This window comes from Pezoporus occidentalis, unplaced genomic scaffold (assembly GCF_034315485.1).
Source record: "Pezoporus occidentalis ecotype Australia unplaced genomic scaffold, CSIRO_AGI_Poc_V1 ctg72, whole genome shotgun sequence".
Taxonomy (NCBI): Eukaryota; Metazoa; Chordata; class Aves; order Psittaciformes; family Psittacidae; genus Pezoporus; species Pezoporus occidentalis.
In genome coordinates, this window is record NW_026916072.1 from 3,161,872 (window position 1) to 3,181,775 (window position 19,904).

General features: G+C 59.1%; 1 protein-coding gene across 1 annotated transcript in view; it reads left to right on the top strand.

The window, feature by feature from the left end:
* ADAMTS7 (ADAM metallopeptidase with thrombospondin type 1 motif 7) overlaps nucleotides 1-18,965 on the top strand; it is a 39,764-nt gene extending 20,799 nt beyond the window's left edge. Inside the window, exons 16-24 of the mRNA XM_062642657.1 lie at nucleotides 280-421; nucleotides 2,399-2,525; nucleotides 3,345-3,558; nucleotides 6,126-7,904; nucleotides 8,468-8,620; nucleotides 9,020-9,193; nucleotides 9,805-9,951; nucleotides 10,080-10,239; nucleotides 17,532-18,965. Of these exons, the coding sequence (XP_062498641.1) occupies nucleotides 280-421; nucleotides 2,399-2,525; nucleotides 3,345-3,558; nucleotides 6,126-7,904; nucleotides 8,468-8,620; nucleotides 9,020-9,193; nucleotides 9,805-9,951; nucleotides 10,080-10,239; nucleotides 17,532-17,689 (3,054 nt within the window). The 3' untranslated portion in view covers nucleotides 17,690-18,965. The remainder of the gene's footprint in view (nucleotides 1-279; nucleotides 422-2,398; nucleotides 2,526-3,344; nucleotides 3,559-6,125; nucleotides 7,905-8,467; nucleotides 8,621-9,019; nucleotides 9,194-9,804; nucleotides 9,952-10,079; nucleotides 10,240-17,531) is intronic.
* Nucleotides 18,966-19,904: the final 939 nt, after the last annotated feature.

Here is a 19,904-nt window from a genome sequence, read left to right on the forward strand (position 1 = left end):
CCCTTCACCATGCTCAGCCTTGAGAAGGTCCTTGGCTGGGGCTGCCTGCATCAGTAGCATTGTTTACAGGGGAATCCTTCCAGGCCCTTCATCAGGGGAGACACAAAACCAAGCTCCTGGTGGTCCTCAGTGTCCTCATTGTTTGTAATCATTACCTGACATTGCCCCAAGCCCAGCGCCCTGAGCAGGGGCAGCTCCTCCGCTGCTGACCCCATTGATGCAATGGTCCTGGGGTGCAGGTCCTGGGGCCACCTCCTGACCGCTGTCCTCCCCCCCCAGCTGCTCTTCCAGGAGACCAACCCGGGCGTGCGGTACCAGTACACGATCCAGCGCCCCGCCGACAGCGACAACGCCGTCGAGCAGCCCGAGTTCCTCTGGCGCTTTGGCTCGTGGACCACGTGCACCGCCACGTGCGGCACCGGTGAGTGCGGCTCCCAGCCACGAGGAGGCCTTAGGAATTCCTCCTCCTTCAGGAGGTCTTGGATGGGGGGATAAAACAGCAACTTCTGCTGCGGTCACTGCACCGCAGCGCCGGGACCCCAGGCTGCAGCAGCACTTGCCTCGGTGTCCTGTTACTGTGCCGGGTATTCCTTGGTGTCAGGGTGATGGAGACAAAGGAGCTTTAGAGAAGTCCAGGGAGCGTGGAAGGGCTCCTGCCTGGCTGGGTCTCTCCAGGGGGGATCGTTTACAGGGGTTTATGGGGAGAAACGTGGGAGGGTGCCTGGTGCAGGCAGAGCACTGGGCTCCTGCACTGACCCACGGTGTCAGACACTTGCGTTCCCCCCATCCCACCCCACTGAGCATCCCGGGGTCCCCAGGGCAGCTTTTGGGGTAGCCAATGGAGGGGGATGGTCCTAGCACACTGCAAGAGGGGAGGCTCAGACCAGTGAGTGCTTCCTCAAGAGCTGCTGCCACTGAAAAAAGGGAATTCAAGCACACTCACACTTTCTAGGCAGCACAGAGTGCTGGGAGGTGTTTCCTGCCTGCTCCTGGGCACTTGAATTCATTTAAAACCAGCTTTCCTTTGCAAGGTTTGGCTTCCAGCACAGGAGGGAAACACAGGTCAGGCAGTTGGGTGAGGATGTCCAGCTGCAGGCAAGCAGCTGGAGTTGACTGAGCCCCTCTCGCTGGGCTGGGTGATGGCGGGAGCTGAGACATGGGTTTGGGAGAGCTCAGACTGAGCTGCTTCTGCAGGGCCAGCCCCAGGGCTCCAGCCCCACTGGCCCTATGAGCTCTCAAGAGCTTGAGCCCAAGCGCAACTCAGCAGCTTCAGCAGGGTTGCATCAATCTCAGCTGTTGGCAGCGGTTAAGAGCTGCAGCTCTCCAAGTCAGGGGTCAAGTACATGTTGCAAGAGGGAGGATGGAAGCAGGCAGCATGTTGAGGGGGAAATGTCACCGTGTAAGCACTGCAGATGGGGACACGAGGCTTTGGCAGTGATTTATCCGTGAGCTGGGGCAGAAGCTGCCAAAAAGGACGGTGCTGCTGCCAGCTGGCTCCTCTTGGGACACAGCCCCAAAGCCTCAGTGTGTGTGTGTGTGTGTGTACGTGGGTGCCCTGTCACCCACTGGCAGGGGATGCAGGGTGCCCGCAGGGGTGCAGCAGCAGGGGTGTGTGTGCGTGTGTGTGTGTGACCATGGGTGCCCTGTCACCCACTGGCAGGGGATGCAGGGTGCCCGCTCTGATGTCCCTCCGTGCCTGCAGGGGTGTGTGTGTGTGTGTGTGTGTGTACGTGGGTGCCCTGTCACCCACTGGCAGGGGATGAGGGGTGCCCTCTCTGATGCCCCCCCGTGCCCACAGGGGTGCAGCAGCAGGGGTGTGTGTATGTGTGTGTGTGTGTGTGAGACCATGGGTGCCCTGTCTCCCGCTGGCAGGGGATGCGGGGTGCCCTCTCTGATGTCCCTCTGTGCCCGCAGGGGTGGGTGTGTGTGTGTGTGTGTGTGTACGTGGGTGCCCTGTCACCCACTGGCAGGGGATGCAGGGTGCCTGCTCTGATGTCCCTCCGTGCCTGCAGGGGTGCAGCAGCAGGGGTGTGTGTGTGACCGTGGGTGCCCTGTCTCCCGCTGGCAGGGGATGCTGGGTGCCCTCTCTGATGTCCCTCTGTGCCCACAGGGGTGTGTGTGTGTGTGTGTGTGTGTGTGTGTGTGTGACCATGGGTGCCCAGTCTCCCGCTGGCAGGGGATGCAGGGTGCCCTCTCTGATGTCCCTCAGTGCCCGCAGGGGTGTGTGTGTGTGTGAGACCATGGGTGCCCTGTCTCCCGCTGGCAGGGGATGCTGGGTGCCCTCTCTGATGTCCCTCAGTGCCCGCAGGGGTGTGTGTGTGTGTGTGACCATGGGTGCCCAGTCTCCCGCTGGCAGGGGATGTGGGGTGCCCTCTCTGATGTCCCCCCGTGCCCGCAGGGGTGCAGCGCCAGGTCGTGCACTGCGTGGAGAAGCTGTCGGGCATCGTGGAGGAGCGGCACTGCGACGCGCTCACCCGGCCCGACGACCAGCAGCGCACGTGCAGCGAGGAGCCCTGCCCGGCCAGGTCTGCTGCCCCTCGCTCCTTCTTGGCCAGGCGTTGATGTCCCAGGGGGTGACCAGAGCGGGGGGACCTCGGTAGCTGCCGCGCTGCATTGCAGCAGGGTGTGTGCAGTGATTTGCAGCCCTGGGTTTGCACCTCTCCTCGATCTCATGCTTGAGAATGGATCCCGGAGCCTGCAAATCCCTGTGCTTGCCCGACCACCACGGTGCGTTTCTTGCCCACATGGGAAGGCACCATCCAGGCGGGGCCTCTCCGTGTAGATAGACATCCCCGGACCAGCACGGGGGCTGATCCATTAAGTCTGAAGAAAAGGAGGCTCAGACAGGACCTTATTGCTCTCTACAGGTGCCTGACAGGAGGTTGTAGTGAGGTGGGGTCGGTCTCTGCTCCCAAGGAACAAGGGATGGGACAAGAGGAAACGGCCTCAAGCAGCCCCAGGGCAGGTTTAGATGGAGCTGAGGAACAATTCCTTACCCAGAGGGTGCTCAGGCATTGGAACAGGCTGCCCAGGGCAGGGCTGCAGTCACCATCCCTGCAAGTGCTCGCACAGTGTGGGGACGAGGCCTCAGTGCCATGGGGCAGTGGTGGCCTCGGCAGGGCTGGGGAGCGGTTGGACTGGATGAGCTTGAAGGGCTTTTCCAACCCCATTGATTCCGTGATTCTGTGATCCCTGCCTCTCGGTCTCCGCTCCCTGCCCTTGGGCTGGAACGCACGCTGCGCTTGGGATCGTAACTAACTCCCCCGTGTCCCAGCCGATCGCTGCAGGCTGCCAAAGCCCACGGGCACCTCCTGGCTCAGACCTTTCCCTTCCACGTGTCCCAGGTGGTGGGTCGGGGAGTGGCAGAAGTGCTCGGTCAGCTGCGGGCCCGCGGGGCTGATGAAGAGGACGGTGCTCTGCATCCAGAGCGTGGGGCTGGACGAGCAGAGGGCCCTGCGGCACGCCGACTGCCAGCACCTCGCCAAGCCGGACGCCACCGCGCCCTGTCCCCGGCACGTCCCCTGTCCCTCCCAGTGGGCCGTGGGGAACTGGTCCGAGGTGAGGAGGAGCATCGGGGGGGGGGGTCTTGGTGTCTTACAAAGCTGGTGGGAGCTGGGGACAAAGTGCCCCCCGACATCCTCATCCTCAGCCTGCTGGGAGCGGTGGGAGAGTTCATGGATGTGCTCCCGTGAGCTCATGCCTCAGCACCAGCTCACAGGGACGGGAATTCCATTGCACAGGGAGGTCTTAGAGTGAGGAAGGAGCACCGGGCTGCTTGCCTCTGCCCCATCGACTCCAAACCTCACTGCTCCCTCCGTCAGGGTGGTGGCCGCGCTCCGTGCTCCTGCTGCAAGGAGGGCAGAAACAAGAGGCTTCCAACCCTTCCTTGTACTTTCCAGCACCACAGCTCTTCCCCTTATTTGTAAGGCTTGTGGCAAAACAATTTCTTGCCTGAGGCACGTTGTTCAGGGCAAGCCAGGATCTGGGTGCACCGCGATGTGCATGTATCCGCTGCAGGGGTGGTCACACAGGGGCCCCTCAGTGATGCTGCCAGGGAATGATGGGGGCATCCCACGTTTTTCAGCACCTTTTTTATAAAAGAGAGGAGAAGGCCCAAAAGCCCCGTGTATAAAACACCACAGCCCTGGGGCACCCCGGGTAGCCTCCATTTATTTCTGTATTGCTGTGCATCAGCTTAGCCACAGGTTGAGGGCTTTAACCAGAAAATTACCACTGCTGATCTAAGCAGACGCTGCCAGAGTGTTCAGTGTGAAGGCAAATACCAGGGGAGAAATGTGAGCCTGGGAAGGGAGCTTGTTGCTAAGAAACAAAGGGAGTCGCAAAGTGAACAGAAACCTGAAGGTTAAATGGGAGCTGGTGAGAAATATTTTCCTAGGGCCCCCCAAAAGCCACAATTGCAGGGCTGAGGCAGCCTGGAGCCAGCAGAAGCCACCAGCTGTCCTCCGTGGCGCTGGCGCTGATGGACCTGTGAGCCCAGGCAATGTGCTGCAGACCCTGAGATGGCAGGCATTTTCTGCCCTGTTTTCGCTTAGAGTGGGAGCCCTCCTCCTTCTCCAATCCCACCACTACCGGGGTAAGGAGAGAAGACTCCATTCCTCTGCCTACTCTGGTAAGCAGAGAATTGTGAGGGGCCTGGGAGCTTCCCAGGAGCACGGCTCTCTGCCCAGTGATGATAAGGGGGTCGTTGCTCTCTCCCCACCTGCAGACCCTCTGGCGGGGCAGCCTGTGTCTGGCACCAGCAGCGCCTGGGCAGCCTGCAAAGCCGAAAGGGTTATTTGAGGTTTGGGTAGCTCAACCAAGCGCTGACACTGGCCCTCAGTGCCTTCAAAAGGACCCTCAAGCGATGTGTGCCCAGCTTCATGGCCCTGCCAAAGAGGGTACCAGTGCAGCCAGGATCATTATTTGTTGTCCATTAATACACAAAGGGAGCATCTGTCTCCTGGCAGGAGCACGTGCCTCATGCACCCTGCCGTGGTGCCTCTGGACAGCCGCTACCTGGAAGGAGATGTGCCACGGGTGGACACCCATCGGGACAGACACAGGGAGTGGGGCAGGTCCCGGTGACTGAGCACAGATGAGAAGGGCTCAGAACCCAGCAGGATGCATCGCCTGAGGAGCACATCTCCTGGCCAGCCCAGCGCAGTCCACCCCAGCCCCTTACTTTCCATCTGCTGGTGGCTGTGCATCAGACCCTTGCCTCAGCCCGTCCGTTTTCATCCAGACAGCAGGGATTTCAGCTCCGTTGGGTTTGTTTGCCTTGCTGACCATTTGTTCTCCTTGGCTGGCTTGTCCAAGGCGCTTTGATGTACGTGACTGATGCTCTGTGCCTCTGTCACCCAGACTGCAGGGGCCTGTGGCTTGTGCAGCCACGTGATGTTGGTAGCACTGGGATTTACTTACCAGCCACAAACTTTGCTGTCGTCCCCTCCAGTTTGTGGGGTTTTTCTGTTCTGAGCAATCTCAAAGAGAATCTTATGCTGTAGGAGGGGCTGCCCTCAACAAAGCTCCTTATTGACCCTGGCTTTTTCCCTACTAGGGCTACACCCATGTTATTATTCCCTGCTTCACAAAGTTCTCTTCTAGAAGAGGAGATGCAATTCATGGTGATAGGGCACACAAAAGACCTATTAGATCATCTTACCCCGTGCCCTTCACCATGGCCATCTCCCGGGAAAATGATTTCTGGCTGGAGTGCGGGTCAGGGATCACCCTGAGCAAAGTACCCTGCAGTTCCAGCCCTGCCTGGATGGTCTCTAACGGGGAGACTGCCCTGCCTCTAGATGTGGCCAGTAATAACAGTGCTTACTGGTGTGACCGGTACCTCCTGCTCCTGACTCCTGGTGCAGGGGACTCCATGCCATCGGTGGGGCTGGCACGGGAGATGTTTTGGGACCCAGGTGGGTGGTGGGAGTGTGGTAGAGGGACCTGGAGCCCCTTCTCGCTGAGCCCAAAGCACTGTGGCACGTGGGATGGTTGGGCACCCGCTTTGGTATCTCAGAGGTGAGCACTGGTGAGGGGCATGGGCTCCTTCCCGGCTCCTCCTGCTGCACCCTGCGTTGGCTGCGCTCCCATCCCTGACACCGGTGTCTCTCCTTCTTTCCCAGTGCTCTGCCACGTGTGGCAATGGGACCCAGAGGCGCCCTGTTTACTGCAGCAACAGCACTGGAGCCGCCTGTGACCCTGCAGAAAGACCCAGCTCGGAAACTATTTGCTCCTTGCCACAGTGCCAGAAGAAATCGGACAGTGCCAGCACGGACTGGTCTGGCAGTGGGTCCTCCAGCAGGGAGATATTTAATGAAATCCATTATGTTCCCAGCAAGCACATTCCTAAATTTAACCCCTTAATTCCAAGCATTCCGGAGTCCAATGATGTCAATATCATCACCGAGGAGGACTTCTCAGCCAGAAAGGGAAACGTCTTTGTTGATGATTTTTACTACGATTATAACTTTATCAACTTCCATGAGGATCTCTCTTACTATCCCTTCACGGAGAAGGAGACCAAAGGTGGGGAGCCCAAGCCAGGGCTGAGCACCAACGATGTGGAGGGGCCCCATGAGGTGCCCCCTGTCCTGGGGGGAGCAGCAAGCGAGGACCAGCTGGTGACCAGCGAAGCAAACGCTTCTGCTCCCGTGCATGGTGAAGGAGAGACGGAGCCTGAGGGGTTTCATGTCAACGACCTCCTGAGCGTGGGCCCTGAGGATGCGGAAACTGCTGTTCCCAGATACACCATCCCCAGCTTTGGGGGTGAGGAGGAGGATGTGACACTCGTGCCCCGCGCTGAGGAGCACTCACCCACCCAGAGCACCACGAGTCACAGCCATGACCTCCCGCCCGTGGATGGACCCTGGGGAGCTGTGCCGACAAGGACCAGCGCTGGGCAGGATGCTCCAGCCCAGGGCCTCGCTCCCCAGGCTCCTTCCGCAGCTGATCCCTCCCCACCACTGCCCATTGGCAGGGGCAGAGCTGGCACAGCCTCATCTGACAGCCATGGAGAGCCGGGGAGCCGTGGTGGGGGGCACGTGAGCACCGAGGGGATGGGTACCACCGGCAGTGAGGAGCACCACGTGGCCGGTTCTGCAGGGAGGGCCCATGGAGGCTCAAGGAAAATGGATCTTGTCATCGCTGGTGATGCTGATGGTGCTGCCCCCAAGGCCACAGGGCAGGAAGGGTGGGAAGAAATGCCAGAGGGGACAGTGGGCACACACACAGTGCCAGCAGCTGATGAGCAATCCCATGGGACAGAGTGGGCAGCTCTTTCCTTCCCCACTCCTCAGGGACCACGGTGGGAGATGGAGATGGGAAGGGGCTCTGGCAGCACCCATCTCCCTGCAAGTTCCTATCCCATGGGTGCTGATGGCAGCTCTGTGGGGCAGCCAGAGCTCCCCACCTCCCTGACCTTGCCCCCCTTGGTGGCCACTACAGCCCCTCTAGCAGCAGTGTCCTTGTCCCCTGCCATGCCCGGAGCAGCCACCCAGCTCACCTCCAGTGGCCTCACCCAGCAAGATACCCCAGCACCAGCCGTGCCCACAGCTCCAGCTCACAGCCCTCCTGTGCACCCAGTGGGAGCATCAGCCTCCGAGTCCCCCCCAGCATGGTGGACCATGGGGGTGCCCCAGCACCCAGAGCTGGGATCACTCCATGAAGAGCACAGCTCCCATGGGCCCCCACTCAGCAGCACCACATCAGGGGAGCTCTCACTGTGGGCAACCTCAGGGACATTTGCTTTCCATGATGGGGAGCACGAGTTACCCCAGCCCAGCCCTGTCCCCCTGCCACCCTGGGAGGATGAAAAAATGGAGAAGGAGGAGGCTTTGCTTCTACCATTGACCACGGTGGGAGCCACTGTGATGCCCAGCTGGGAGGTTGGGAACTGGAGTGAGGTATGTGTTGTCCTGTTAAGTGATGTGGTTGGGGTGGAGGTGAGAGACCTGTCCCTCTCCTGGCAGGTCTCTGGGGCATTGCTTTTGCATGCAGAAAATGCATGGCTCACGCAGGCACTTCTGGGTTTGCATAGAATCATAGAACCAGGGAATGGTTTGGGTTGAAGGGACCTTAAAGCCCATCCAGCTCCAGCCCCTGCCACGGGCAGGGACCCCTTCCACTGGAGCAGCTTGCTCCAAGCCCCTGTGTCCAACCTGCCCTTGAGCACTGCCAGGGATGGGGCAGCCACAGCTTCTCTGGGCACCCTGTGCCATGCCAGGCAGTGCTGGGCACAGTGTCTGGGAAAGCTCCTCTCTCCTCATCATCCCGCAGCCCTGCTTCCGCACGCCCCGGTTTCCCTGGCACCCTCCCGATGCCTGCGAGTCCCCAGGAACATTTCTGCTGGGCCACTGGTTTCCATCCTTGGCCAGAGCCAGGCACAGGGCATGGGGGACACCAGGGAGCAGCCCCGCTGGGGCTGGCGGCAGAGGAGAGCATCAGGAGCCCATCCCCTGTGTTGCAGTGCTCGGTCACATGCGGCGTGGGTGCGATCTGGAGGACCGTGCGCTGCAGCACCGGCAGTGACGCTGCCTGCGCCGCTGCCAACAAACCCGTCCCTGCTCGGAGGTGTTCCCTGAGACCCTGCTCCATGTGGCGTGTGGGGAACTGGAGCAAGGTAAGTGAGAATGCAGCCGGTGGGGTCCTGGAAAACCGTGGCTGCTCTGCACTACCAGGGGGCATTTGCAGTGGGGTTGGGTGAATCTGGTGAGCTCAGTAATGGGGAACAAACCTCTTTGCTCTGGGTGGCTGCTGTTTCTTGGAATCATCAGTTATCCAGTGAGTAAAGACTTTGTTGCTGTTACAGCTGGAAACCAGTTGTGTTCAAAGGGATGGTAACGACAGACTCAGAGCTGCATGTGCTTTCCTCTAGCTTGGTCTAGAGAAAGAGGTTGAGCATCCCCCCAGTCCAGCCCAAGGCAGAGCGTGTCTCTGGGGTCAGCTCCCACTGCCAAAGGGATCCCCCTGCACCAGCCCTCGCTGCCCTTCCCTGCCCGACGCCCGTGCTGTTTTGCAGTGCTCCAGGAGCTGTGGCGGAGGCACGAAGGTTCGGGACGTGCACTGCATCGACACCAGGGACCAGCGGCTGCTTCGGCCCTTCCACTGCCAGGCTGTCCTGTACAAGCCGCCCGCGCAGCTGCCCTGCCAGAGCGCGCCGTGCCTGGACTGGTACACGTCCTCCTGGAGAGAGGTGGGGGCTGCTGGGCAGGGGGATGAGGCCGGGGGGGGCAGTGCTCAACGCATGCTGGGCTCAAGCACTTCTTTCTCCTCTCTGCCCTGAAGCATGCTCAGCCAGTGCTCCGCATTTGCTTGCCCAGAACCATGGAACGGTTTGGGTTGGAAGGGGCCCTTAAAGCTCATCCAGTCCAACCCCCTGCAGGTTGAGCAGGGACATCTTCAACTAGACCAGGTTGCCCAGAACCACATCCAGCCTGGCCTGGAACGCTCAGTGCCTGGGGCAGAGCTGCCTGCAGGGATGGGCCTCACTGGAGCCCCCCCAGTCGTTGCTGCAGGCATGCAGCAGGCTTAGCCTGTCCCTTGGCGTGCCTGCGGGGCTTCAGCCGCAGTTGCAGTGGGTCTGCTCGGTCCCCCTGCCTCCAGGAACCTCCCGAGCGCTTCCAAGCACGGAGAAGGAAATCACCCACTAGCAGCAGCGGGGGAGGCTGCGGAGCGAGTGCTCCGCGTGGGGAGCGGGGGCTGCGCTCCCGCAGCGCGGCTTTGCGGTGTCTCCCGGAGAGCCCGGGGCACGGAGCGCGCTGCCCCCCTGTTGCGCCTCCCCTCCCATGGCTCGTGTCCCGGCAGTGCTCGGAGCCGTGCGGCGGCGGGGAGCAGCAGCGGTTGGTGACGTGCCCGGAGCCGGGGCGCTGCGAGGAGCCGCTGCGACCCAACCCCACCCGGCCCTGCAACACGCAGCCCTGCACCACCTGGCTGGTGGGCTCCTGGGGAGAGGTGAGCGCAGGCAACGGGGGGGAGCCCGGCCCTCAGATCCCAGCCGGAGGCTGCCGCGGGGGCCGGTGGCACTGGGGGTGCCTCTGCATGGCGTGGGGACGTCTGACGGGGCTGCCCTGCTCCCGCAGTGCACGGCTCCCTGCGGCGGGGGCATCCAGCGCCGCCAGGTCAAGTGCATCAACACCAAGACGGGGCTGGCCGAGGAGGACAGCAGCCTCTGCGACCACGAGCCCTGGCCCGAGAGCACCCAGAAGTGCAACCCGCAGGACTGCGAGAGCCCCGAGCCAGGTAAGCAGCACCCCGTGGCCCTTCTGCCCGTCCTGGAAGCTGAACTTCTGTGTGTCTAGAGTGTGGTTACGCTCCCCGTGCAGCAGCAGCACCCGGGGTGGGACAGTCTGGGTGCCACAGCCAAGCCTGGGGTCCAGGCGCAGGGAAGGGCAATGGGCACATTGTGCTCGAGGTGCTGACCGATGGGGAGCTGCAGCTGCCTGCAGCAAGGGGGTGAGGGAGGAAGGAAAAAGCAGTCAGCCCTCTGGAAGGCGATGTCTGTGGGAAGCTGGAGGGGATGCTTTGTACATGAATTGTGTCAGGCTGGCTCGGCTAATCGATAATTAAGTGGGAACGTTATAACGGCCTATAAACGTCCGGAGTGTTGGGGTCTCAAGGCGCTGGGTGTGGTTTTTTACTGGCACGAGTGTGAGCTGGGATGTGCTTGTCGGGGGCAGCCATTCTCCAGCATCTTTGGGTCTGTCTGTGCAGCCCCTGCAGTGAGTTGGTGCCAGGAGAGCCATGCAAAGTGCTCACAGCTTCATTTACCTGCTCTGGCTGCAGCCGCAGTGCTTGGCCATGCCACAGGCACTCACCTGGCTTCTCCTCTTGCTGTCACTCAGAGAGGTAGATCCCAAGGCACCAGGCAGTTCTATATAAGCCAGAAATCTGTGGGCTGCAGGGGGTTCACAGCACTTGAAGGGAAAGCCATGTAATGAGAGGATTAGATGGCATTGGTACGAGGATGCACACCTCCATGCAGGTCCCCCTCTGCAGCCTGGGACATCCATCCTCATCCTTTCAGCTATTTTTGTCCTGTATCCAGCTGCGTTTCCCCTAACACCTATCCTGGGGAGGGCAGAAGCATTGGCTTTGGTTACCTGGGATCTGGAGACTGACTGCGGGCCATCAGGGTGCTTTTAGCCATCAAACCACTCCTGCTGGTTTGGCTGCGTGTCCCTCCTGCGTTTGCAGGTCTGTTGGGGAGTTCAGCACTTAGGAAATGATTACTCAGGCTCGCTCCAGAAACGATGTGTGGTTCCGGCTGGTTTTGTCAAGGGCAGGTTTCCGTGCAGGGCTTGCTGATGGGAGCTGTGGAGCCATGCAGCGCAGCCAAGGCTGCACCAGAGAAACCGCTCAGATGTGTAGGAAGCACAGAAATAGATGTGAAAATCCTGCATTAAGGATGACATAAATGCTCTGGCTGCAGCCCAGGGCAGGAAACGCCTCTTGGAAATACAAACATCTCCTGCCAAAGCATGAGGAGGAACAAGACTTTCACATGGCAGGAAATCACAGATGTGTAAATCCACAGGCAGAGGCTCCCAGAAAAGGCATGAGCATAAACTCCAGCCCTTTCCTGTCTTCCAAGGGATCCTCACTGCGCAAGATGAATGCAGGCTGGAGTGATCCTTGTGTTTGTGCTAGGAGCGCAAGGAGCCTCCATCTCCTCTAACATGAGGTGCACCGCTACCAGCACGATCATGTTTGCCTTTGTGAGCAGTCGTGCTCCTGCAGGACACACAAACGCAGTGACCCCAGTCGAGTTTAAATGTTACAACCAGCAGCAGCTGGAGTTTAGGCAGCGATGGAACAGACTGAGCACAATGAACCTCTCGCCGGCCAGCAGCTCTCCTCAGTGAAAGGTCAGAATTCATTAGAGCAGGGTCCCGCTCTGTTCCCAGCACATAAATGAATTGAAGGTTACACAGAGGGTATTTTTAAATGTGCCTGTGTTTTACAGCTGCACCCAGCTGTGAGCAGAGATGTTGGGGTTGGCCATGTCCCCACATGGATCCTGGGGAGCACTGAGCACTCAGATACCTCCGTATGATGCCTCTGGGAGAGACCAGGGACGTTTCTAAGACAAGGAGCTCAAAGAAATGCAACTCCAGTACAGGAAAACCTGCACGAGGGCTGAGAGCTGTTGCTCTCACCTTGCTCTCGGGAGCTGGGAAAGCCCTGCTGCTCCTCACTGGCATCCAGAGAACGGGGAGGACATCGCTGTCCCCGACAGCACAGGCAGGGCAATGGGAGCTGGAACGGCTCTGCTGGGGCTGGGCAGGGCTGCGGGGAGATAAGAGCAGCTCTGGCTCAGGAAAGCCTGTTGCTGTCTGATTGCACCGTGGCGAGGCCGGGCCGAGCAGGGCGCTCACACCCACATCGGTGACTCCCGTTACCGGATCATTTCTTGTAAGTCAGAGCTGGAAGAAAGCCCTCAGTGTGATTGCTGTGCTGAAGAATTACCCTTTGGTTTATGGCCGCCTTGGAAGGGAGGGAGCAGCAGGTCCCGCGTGAGTGCTCGGAGAAACCAGCGCTGGCCCATCCAGCCGGTCAAAGGGATCTCAAACAGAAGCAATTGCTTCACACTGGAGGAGGATGAAGGGACAGGACAAAGGGAGTGGCTTTAATCTGCCAGAGGGGAGATTGAGATGAGCTCTTAGGCAGAAGCTCTTCCCTATTAGGGTGCCCGGAGAAGCTGTGGCTGCCCCATCCCTGGCAGCGTTCAAGGCAGGTTCAGCACCAGGGCAAACCCCTGGTGCCCTTTTCAGCTGCTGCTGTTTGTGCTGCTCTGGGCTCATGATTCAGGCTCTGGTTGTATTTCAAGCCTAATTGGCAATTAAATGTTATATTCCTGCTTGCTTTGAGTAGAGAAATGAAATTATCCATGGTTCTGCCTGTGGCTGCGCTTGTCCACCGGGAATACGTGCTCAGAGTAATTGCAGCAAATTCCAATTTTCTCTGTCATTTGAGCACACAGGTCTGTGTCCAAGTGGCAAGACAGAGAGGTGCTGCTGGAGTTGAGCCCTTTACTTACTGCTAACAAGAGCTGCCAGTGGAAAAGGGATGCCTGGGAGAGGATTCCCTGGGTTTTGTTGAATGTAAATCACAATGGACCTAAGCAGAGTACAAGAATCTGCTTCCCTTCTGCCTTGGGTGCTTGTGTGTGGACACGAAGCATCCTGTGCAGGCGCCCAGGGGACACCTCTGCCAGGACCCTCTTGCCCAGCCTGGCAGGGAGGAGGCAAACCCTAATCCCAACAATGCAAGGTTAACCCCTGCTTAGCTTTGACAGCTCTCCAGAGTACATCCAGGGCGTAGTTTTGGGGGCCGAAGACAGACCTGCAGCAGAGAGGATACTGCCCTTGAAGTGCTGCAAACGGCGAAAGCAAAGGCACAAGTGAAGGAGTGGAGCACAGGTACTTGGCTGGAGGATGAACCCTGCTCAGCCACCGCAGTTAGGCTCTGGGGCCCTGCCTGCAGTCGGTCTCCCTCGGTGTTGAACTGGAGGAGGAGGGCTCAGGGCTGCTTGCAGGCTCCGTTCCCCTCCCTGACCTGGGTGTTTAGGGAAAGGCAGAAGGAGCAAAGACTCCGTTGGTGGGTCCCGGAGCTGGCCCGGCTCTGGGAAGCTCTGGATGCAGCGTGGTCAAAGCGGCTGGGGCTCTGGAGAGCCGGGCAGGTCATGGTCAGTGACCCGCTTCACAGAGCTGCTTCTGCTCCCCCTCCCTGCAGTCGTGAGAAGCAAGGGGAACACAATGAGGAGTGAAGGGAGAGTCCTGGCTTGGCTGCAGCTCTTTGGACATGAGAATTCCTCTCTCTTGGATCCAGGGACTCTAAAAACCGGATAATCCCCTCAGCATCTTAGAGAGCATTTCCTCCTCCCAGGCTGGATGCTACGGGGGGGTCAGTGGGAGCTCTGTGATGGTGCTGAGCGAGACGTGCCAGGAGCAGGAGGGCTGACACCATGCAGGCAAACCTGGCAGCTCGAGTGCTGCCTTCGGCAGGGCTCATTCCCGGGGGAGGGCACCGCAGCTCCAGGGCAGGAGCCTGGGATAATGCTTGTTAAAGCCTGGCCCTGGCTCTGGGAGCATCCCCAAGGGCAGAGGTCAGCAGCTTAACTCCTGGTTGTGCTGAGCTCAGCTCCGAGCTCGACCTATCCCTGTTTTCACACAACCTGCTCCAGGAAGTTTATTGTCCCCAGCACAGGAGTAAATGCTTTAGGGCTGGACGGCAGGAGCTGAAATGAAATTTAAAACAACTTCCACTTGAAAAAACAACCAGGAAAGTGGGGGGCTCAGCCTCCAATGTGCTGACTGAGCCTGGACGCTAAAGCCCTGCTTTAAGCTATTTCTTCAGAGGAGAATTTGGCACAGGCTCACAGAGCCCGTGTTCAAATGAAGTGTTAGGATTGCATAAAAAAATTAATAGGAAAAAAAACAGCAGTAAAAGGATTAACTGCAACGTGGGTCGGTTCTGCAGGGACCTCTGTGGAGAGCTGACAGATGGAGTGCTTATTACAGCTTCCCTTGCCCAAGAGCAGATTCCAGGGAGGACTCGGGAGCTCCGCCAGGATTTCAGACCTGAGCATGACCCCTCGCGCATCCAGCTGAGGCGCCGCATGGACCAGAGCCTGATGTGGGACAGCAGCTCCCCTTGACCTCGTGCCATGGCAGCACATGGGAGCCCGGCGCCCACGGAAGGTGATGGAGGGGTTGTGGCACTGCCTCCAGCCGCGGGTGGTGCCTCTTCCCCAGCCTGTGCTCAGCCCATCCCTGCTGGTCCCCCGCAGCAGGCTCAACCCTCTGCAGATAACGTGGTGTGCAAGGAGCAGTAACTCCCGGCAGGACACCGATGGGTTTATTCACGCTGTGCATGGCCCCGGTAGGGCAGGTCCCGAGCCTCCTACGGGCACCCAGGGTTTTGTCGCATTGGAAAGCGATGGGAGAAGAGCCAACCCATCAGCCCTGGTCCTGGAAAGCAGCGAGCGGCCTCACAGCTCTTTCAAGGGAAGGCAGGAGGCAGCTTGGTTGTGATCCATAAATAGCTTTCTAGGAAGGCTGCTGCGATAAGGGAGGGCTGGTGCGCGGGGACCAGCCCAGCGAGGCACAGCAGCAGTGACCTGCAAACAGCGCGGTGCTGGCAGGGGGCAGGCACTGACCCCCCGGAGCACCGGCGGCATTCCCAGCCTTCCAGGAGGGATTTTTAACGGCGCTCTAAACCCTGGGGAGGTTTTAGTGCCGTGACACTTGTTCCGTGCACTGCGGTGAACAGCTAACCCCCCGCAGCACGCCCGTGCCTGCGCCTGCCGGCACCCGTGCCCGAGTTCTCTGTTTCTCCTATTCAATATCGCTTCCAGTCCCAGCAACCTGAACCTCCGGGAGTTATAAATCCCATGGGAAGCTCAGGTCGGGCATGCCCCGGTGAAGGGTAAATGATTAGTGAATGCTGCAGGAGGGGGGCATGGCTGAGGTCAGGGAGCTGTGCCAGCGCCTGTCAAGAGCCATGGAATGGTTTGCATTGGAAGGGACCTCAAAGCTCATCCAGCTCCAACCCTGCCACGGGCAGGGACCCCTTCCGCTGGAGCTTGCTCCAAGCCATGTATTGGTGTGCTCCAATGTCCCAGTGCAGAAGGGTCCTGGGGGTTCAGAGAATGCTGTGCAGAGCCGCAGGGATGCTCCCAGGGAATTCCATCCCTGAGACCCCAGCGGAGCATCACATGAGCAAGCTCTTCCCCTTTCCTGAGCTGCTCTGGCTGCACAGTGATTTCTGCTCAACCAGCAGGATAAATCCTCATTGTCCTGCAGCTCCGCGGGCTTGGAGCAACCCCCAGCCAGGGAGTCTGCTGCGGGGCTGGGATCCAGAGCTCGATCCCGACCTGGAGGCAGCTGCTGGATCCAGCAGCACTGTGTTAAGGGGTTTGTTGGGGGCACAGAGGTGCTATTGCTGGGTAGAAAGAGCTGTCGCTGGAGAGGAGGAGAGGAAATACCTCTGCTGAAACAGGAGGTTAATTTTAGAGCTGGGGAGCGACCTCCCTGCAGAGGGGCTGGGGGGGAGGGCTCTGATTGAAATCCCAACGGGGGAGAAGTTTCTGCTCTGCATCTGCTGCATCCTTCACATCAGCGGCTGCGGCCGGCTCGTCCCTGTGGGAATGGGGGCAGCAGCTTGTCCCTGAGCACAGCCTTTGTTCGCAGAGGGGTGGTGGTGAGAGGTGATGGTCACTGAGAGCCCCCCGCTCCATCCCCGTGCTGCCCAGCTGGCAAGTGTCCTGAGAAAGAGAAAAGCCCGTTTCTGCCCCATCTCTGTGTGTGCTTCGCACGGTCCCAGGCAGAGGGTGCCCAGGGAAAGGCGGTGGAGGGGACTGGGGGGTGATGGCCCAGGGGAGCACCTTGTGAGACACAAACTGTCATCTATACTGATCACTTGTATGGGAGGTAAAATCAGAGCTGATGCACGTTAAATGTCTCACACAACGGGGTGAGGTGCTGCAGGCCCGGTGAGGTGCACGCTCGTTTTGGTATGAAGAAAAGGAGGAAGTTAAAAGTTAAACCAAGCTGACCCCATGCTCTTACAACGGTGGTGATGGGTCTCTGTTGCCTGACTGAGCCTGGCCTGGCTGGTGATGGAGCTGGGAGCTGCTGGGGCTGACACCTGCAGGAAGGGAACCAGACGCTGCAGGCTCTCAAAACAAACACAATGAAGGACAATGAGGTCTCTCCTTTCTGCCGCCCTTGGGGCAGGGCTGGCACTGGGAGGAGACAGCCCTGCAGTTTGTCACCTCTCCCCAGCCTCCAGCACGGACCCTCCTCACCAGGAGCGAGCCCTGGGCTCAGCCCCACTCGCCCATACCCAGCCCCAGCGAGGCCACGTCTGGAGTTCTGTGTCCAGTTCTGGGCTCCCCAGTAACAAGAAAGACGAGGAGCTACTGGAGAGGGGCCGCTGGAGGCCACAACAATGCTCCGGGGTCTGGAGCATCTTTCCTATGAGGAGAGATCGCAGGAGCTGGGCCTGTTAGTCTGAAGAAGAGCAGACTGAGAGGGGATCTCATCAGTGCAGATCAGGACATCTTTTCAGTGGTGCCCAGTGACAGGATGAGGAGCAATGGCCATAAACCAAAACACAAGTTTCACCTCAACACGAGGATGAACTTCTTTATGCTGAGGGTGGCAGAGCCCTGGAACAGGCTGCCCAGGGGAGTCACAGCATCTCCCTCTTTGGAGACACTCAAAACCCACCTGGGCCCCTGTGTAACCTGCTCTGGGTGGCCCTGCCTTGGCAGGGGTTGGACCGGACGATCTCCAGAGGTCCCTTCCAACCCCTATGGTTTTGCTACCCTGAGAAGATGCTGCAGAGAGCAGCGCAGGTGGTGCTCCGGCTGGCAGTTAGAGACGATGAGGATGCTGGTACCCGGGTGAAGGTGGGCTCTGCAGTCGGTGCCGTCCATCCTCGTCTCTGCCAACCACACAGCAGTGTTCACATCTGACACCGGTGACACCACTCACAACCCCGTCCTCTCCTCCTTTGCCTCCCTCCAGGCCTCGCCTGCGAGCGCGACCGTTTGACGTTCGCCTTCTGCCAGACCCTGCGGCTGCTGGGCCGGTGCCACCTCCCCACGGTCCACGTCCAGTGCTGCCGGAGCTGCCGCCAGCAGGGGCCCCGGGACCGCGGGGACGAGCGGGCCTCCCGGAGGTGACAGCACCGCCCCACGGACCAGAGGCGCCCGGACCCACGGCGGCTCCCGGGGCAGCGGAGGAGGGAGCTGGGTCCCCCCGGCGCGGCGGCTGTGCCGGACGGTGCTCTGCCACCCGGGAAGGGCTCGGCTCTTGTATCTGTGCTACACTAACGGTGCTCAACCATCGGTCCGAAAGGAAGGTCTGGCGTGGGCTGGGTGTGCGGGTCCCGCCGCTCCCACGGGGGGTGCTGGGGCAGCCGGGACCCTCTGCCAGGGTCGCGCTGCTGCTTTGGGGATGGGAAACCGAAAGCAGCAATAGTTACGGGAGACCTCTCGGCCATGCTCATGGTGCTATCATTTGACACTCTCAGCCTCTCGATGGTGTTGGCAGGCCAGCACGAACCCCCTGACCTTTATTGTTATTTTAGGTGTCTGAAGGAGCACCCAGCGCTCCAGCAGCGCAGCGACTGCTCGGGTTAGAGCACTGCCTTTATTCCTTAAGGGACTTGAAGCCCACAGCCCATTTCTGTAACTTGCATTAAAATGTTTACGCACTGAAGCTAAACAGCCGTCATTGAAGATGTGGAGACAGAGCAGAGGAACAAAACATTGGCTTCGGTTCCCCCATGAGGCTCGTGGTAGGTGCAGAGGCTCCATCCCCTCATCTCCCCACTGCTGGCTTTCTCTGCTGAAGCCATTGCCTGTATCCTTGCCCAGGTATGGTCAGGGACCCCAAGGCACGAGCGAGATGACAAATGGGTCTGGAGTCCCACAGTGGGTGTGTTTGTGAAGGAGGGGAGCGCTGCTCTGCCCCGGTGCTGAGCAGCAGAGCACTCACATGCCCGGGTTTCTGTATGCAGTTGTGGTGTAGCAGTTGAATGGTTGGTTAAGGTGTTTTTCTGTGTTCTTACAAGCTAAACCCCTTTATTCCTGCATATATAGATTCACCTCTGTTAAGTTTAGCTGACTTTTTTAACTCGAATATCCAATATTGCATGAAGAGTGGCACTCGGCCGGCACAGGGAGTGCCATGTGTTAATCCCTCCTGTCTTTGGGAGGATTTGCTCTGGTTGGTCCCTGGAGGAGGGTCAGGAGCATTTAGGTAGGAATCCCTTTCCGTGTTACTCTTCAGGCTAAGAGAATGGCCAAAACTGGGAGTCCATGAGGGGGATCCTGGTTGTATTGAAGGCTGGAGCCCAGCATCGGGCCTGCAGCTCAGGGTGCTGCCAGGAACAACATTCCCAGAACGGGAAATTCCTGCGTGTAATTTGTATGTAAAACACAAGCCATGACTTCACCATTTGTGTTTGATTCCTTTCCAACATGGTGTAAATTTGTACGTTACAAGAGCCTGCGTCCAGTCCTGGTTTCCTTCGCACCGGCTCCATCCGTCCCATGCTTCTGTCACACTCCCAGGTGGTGCTAAGGGACAGCCACTGTGGGGGGTTAATGGCTGTAGCTCATGGGTGTGTTAAATTGAGCAGTTCCTGAAGGAAATAGCAGGGTTTCTCTTTCCCGTGGGGGATTTGTCCCTGAAAGCACAGGTAAGTGCAGCCAGTTCAGGCCCTGGCAGCAGCAGGGGGGTGGGTACTCACTGCAGCAGAAATGGGCAATCAGTTTGCATCTGAGCATCACTGAAAGCTGTGGTTTGCAGCTGGGGGTTGTGTGATTAAAACGTGAGCTGGGTCGATGGGGAAGATGCTGGCGGACCGAAAGGCTCCAGCTTCTGTGCCGTATGCGTGCCTACAATGGCTTTACAAAGCAGCTCATTGCAGTGGTAACGGTCCTGGTGAGCATCTCCTGCAGTACCTGTCTGTGCAGAGCAGGTCCCTGCAGCACAAGCAATGTGTTCACGCCGAGAACCCCAGCAGAGCCTTCCCCTCCGTGCCTCCCAAAGAGCCCAGACAGAAGGGAAGCCCTAAACCATGCTCCTCATTAGCGGTACAGGATGCGCGGTGACCAGCACCATTCACTTTGTCATTCTAAGATCCTTTTGGTTCATTACTTCAGAAAGAGCCATTGAAGAGCAGCGCTGCGGAGCTCACATGCTTCATTTGGCACACAGTAAAGGGGGGATTCCCCTCATTGTGAGCTCTAGCAATGGGGGTGTCCAAGTCTCCCCGACCTTTGGCCGCTGGGTTTCACTTGGCCTGTTTGAAAACCAGCTGGTTTCTCCACTAGGCTGTGGGAGGATGCAGGGAATTGCGTTCTCCAGTCTGGTTGCCAACTCCAACTG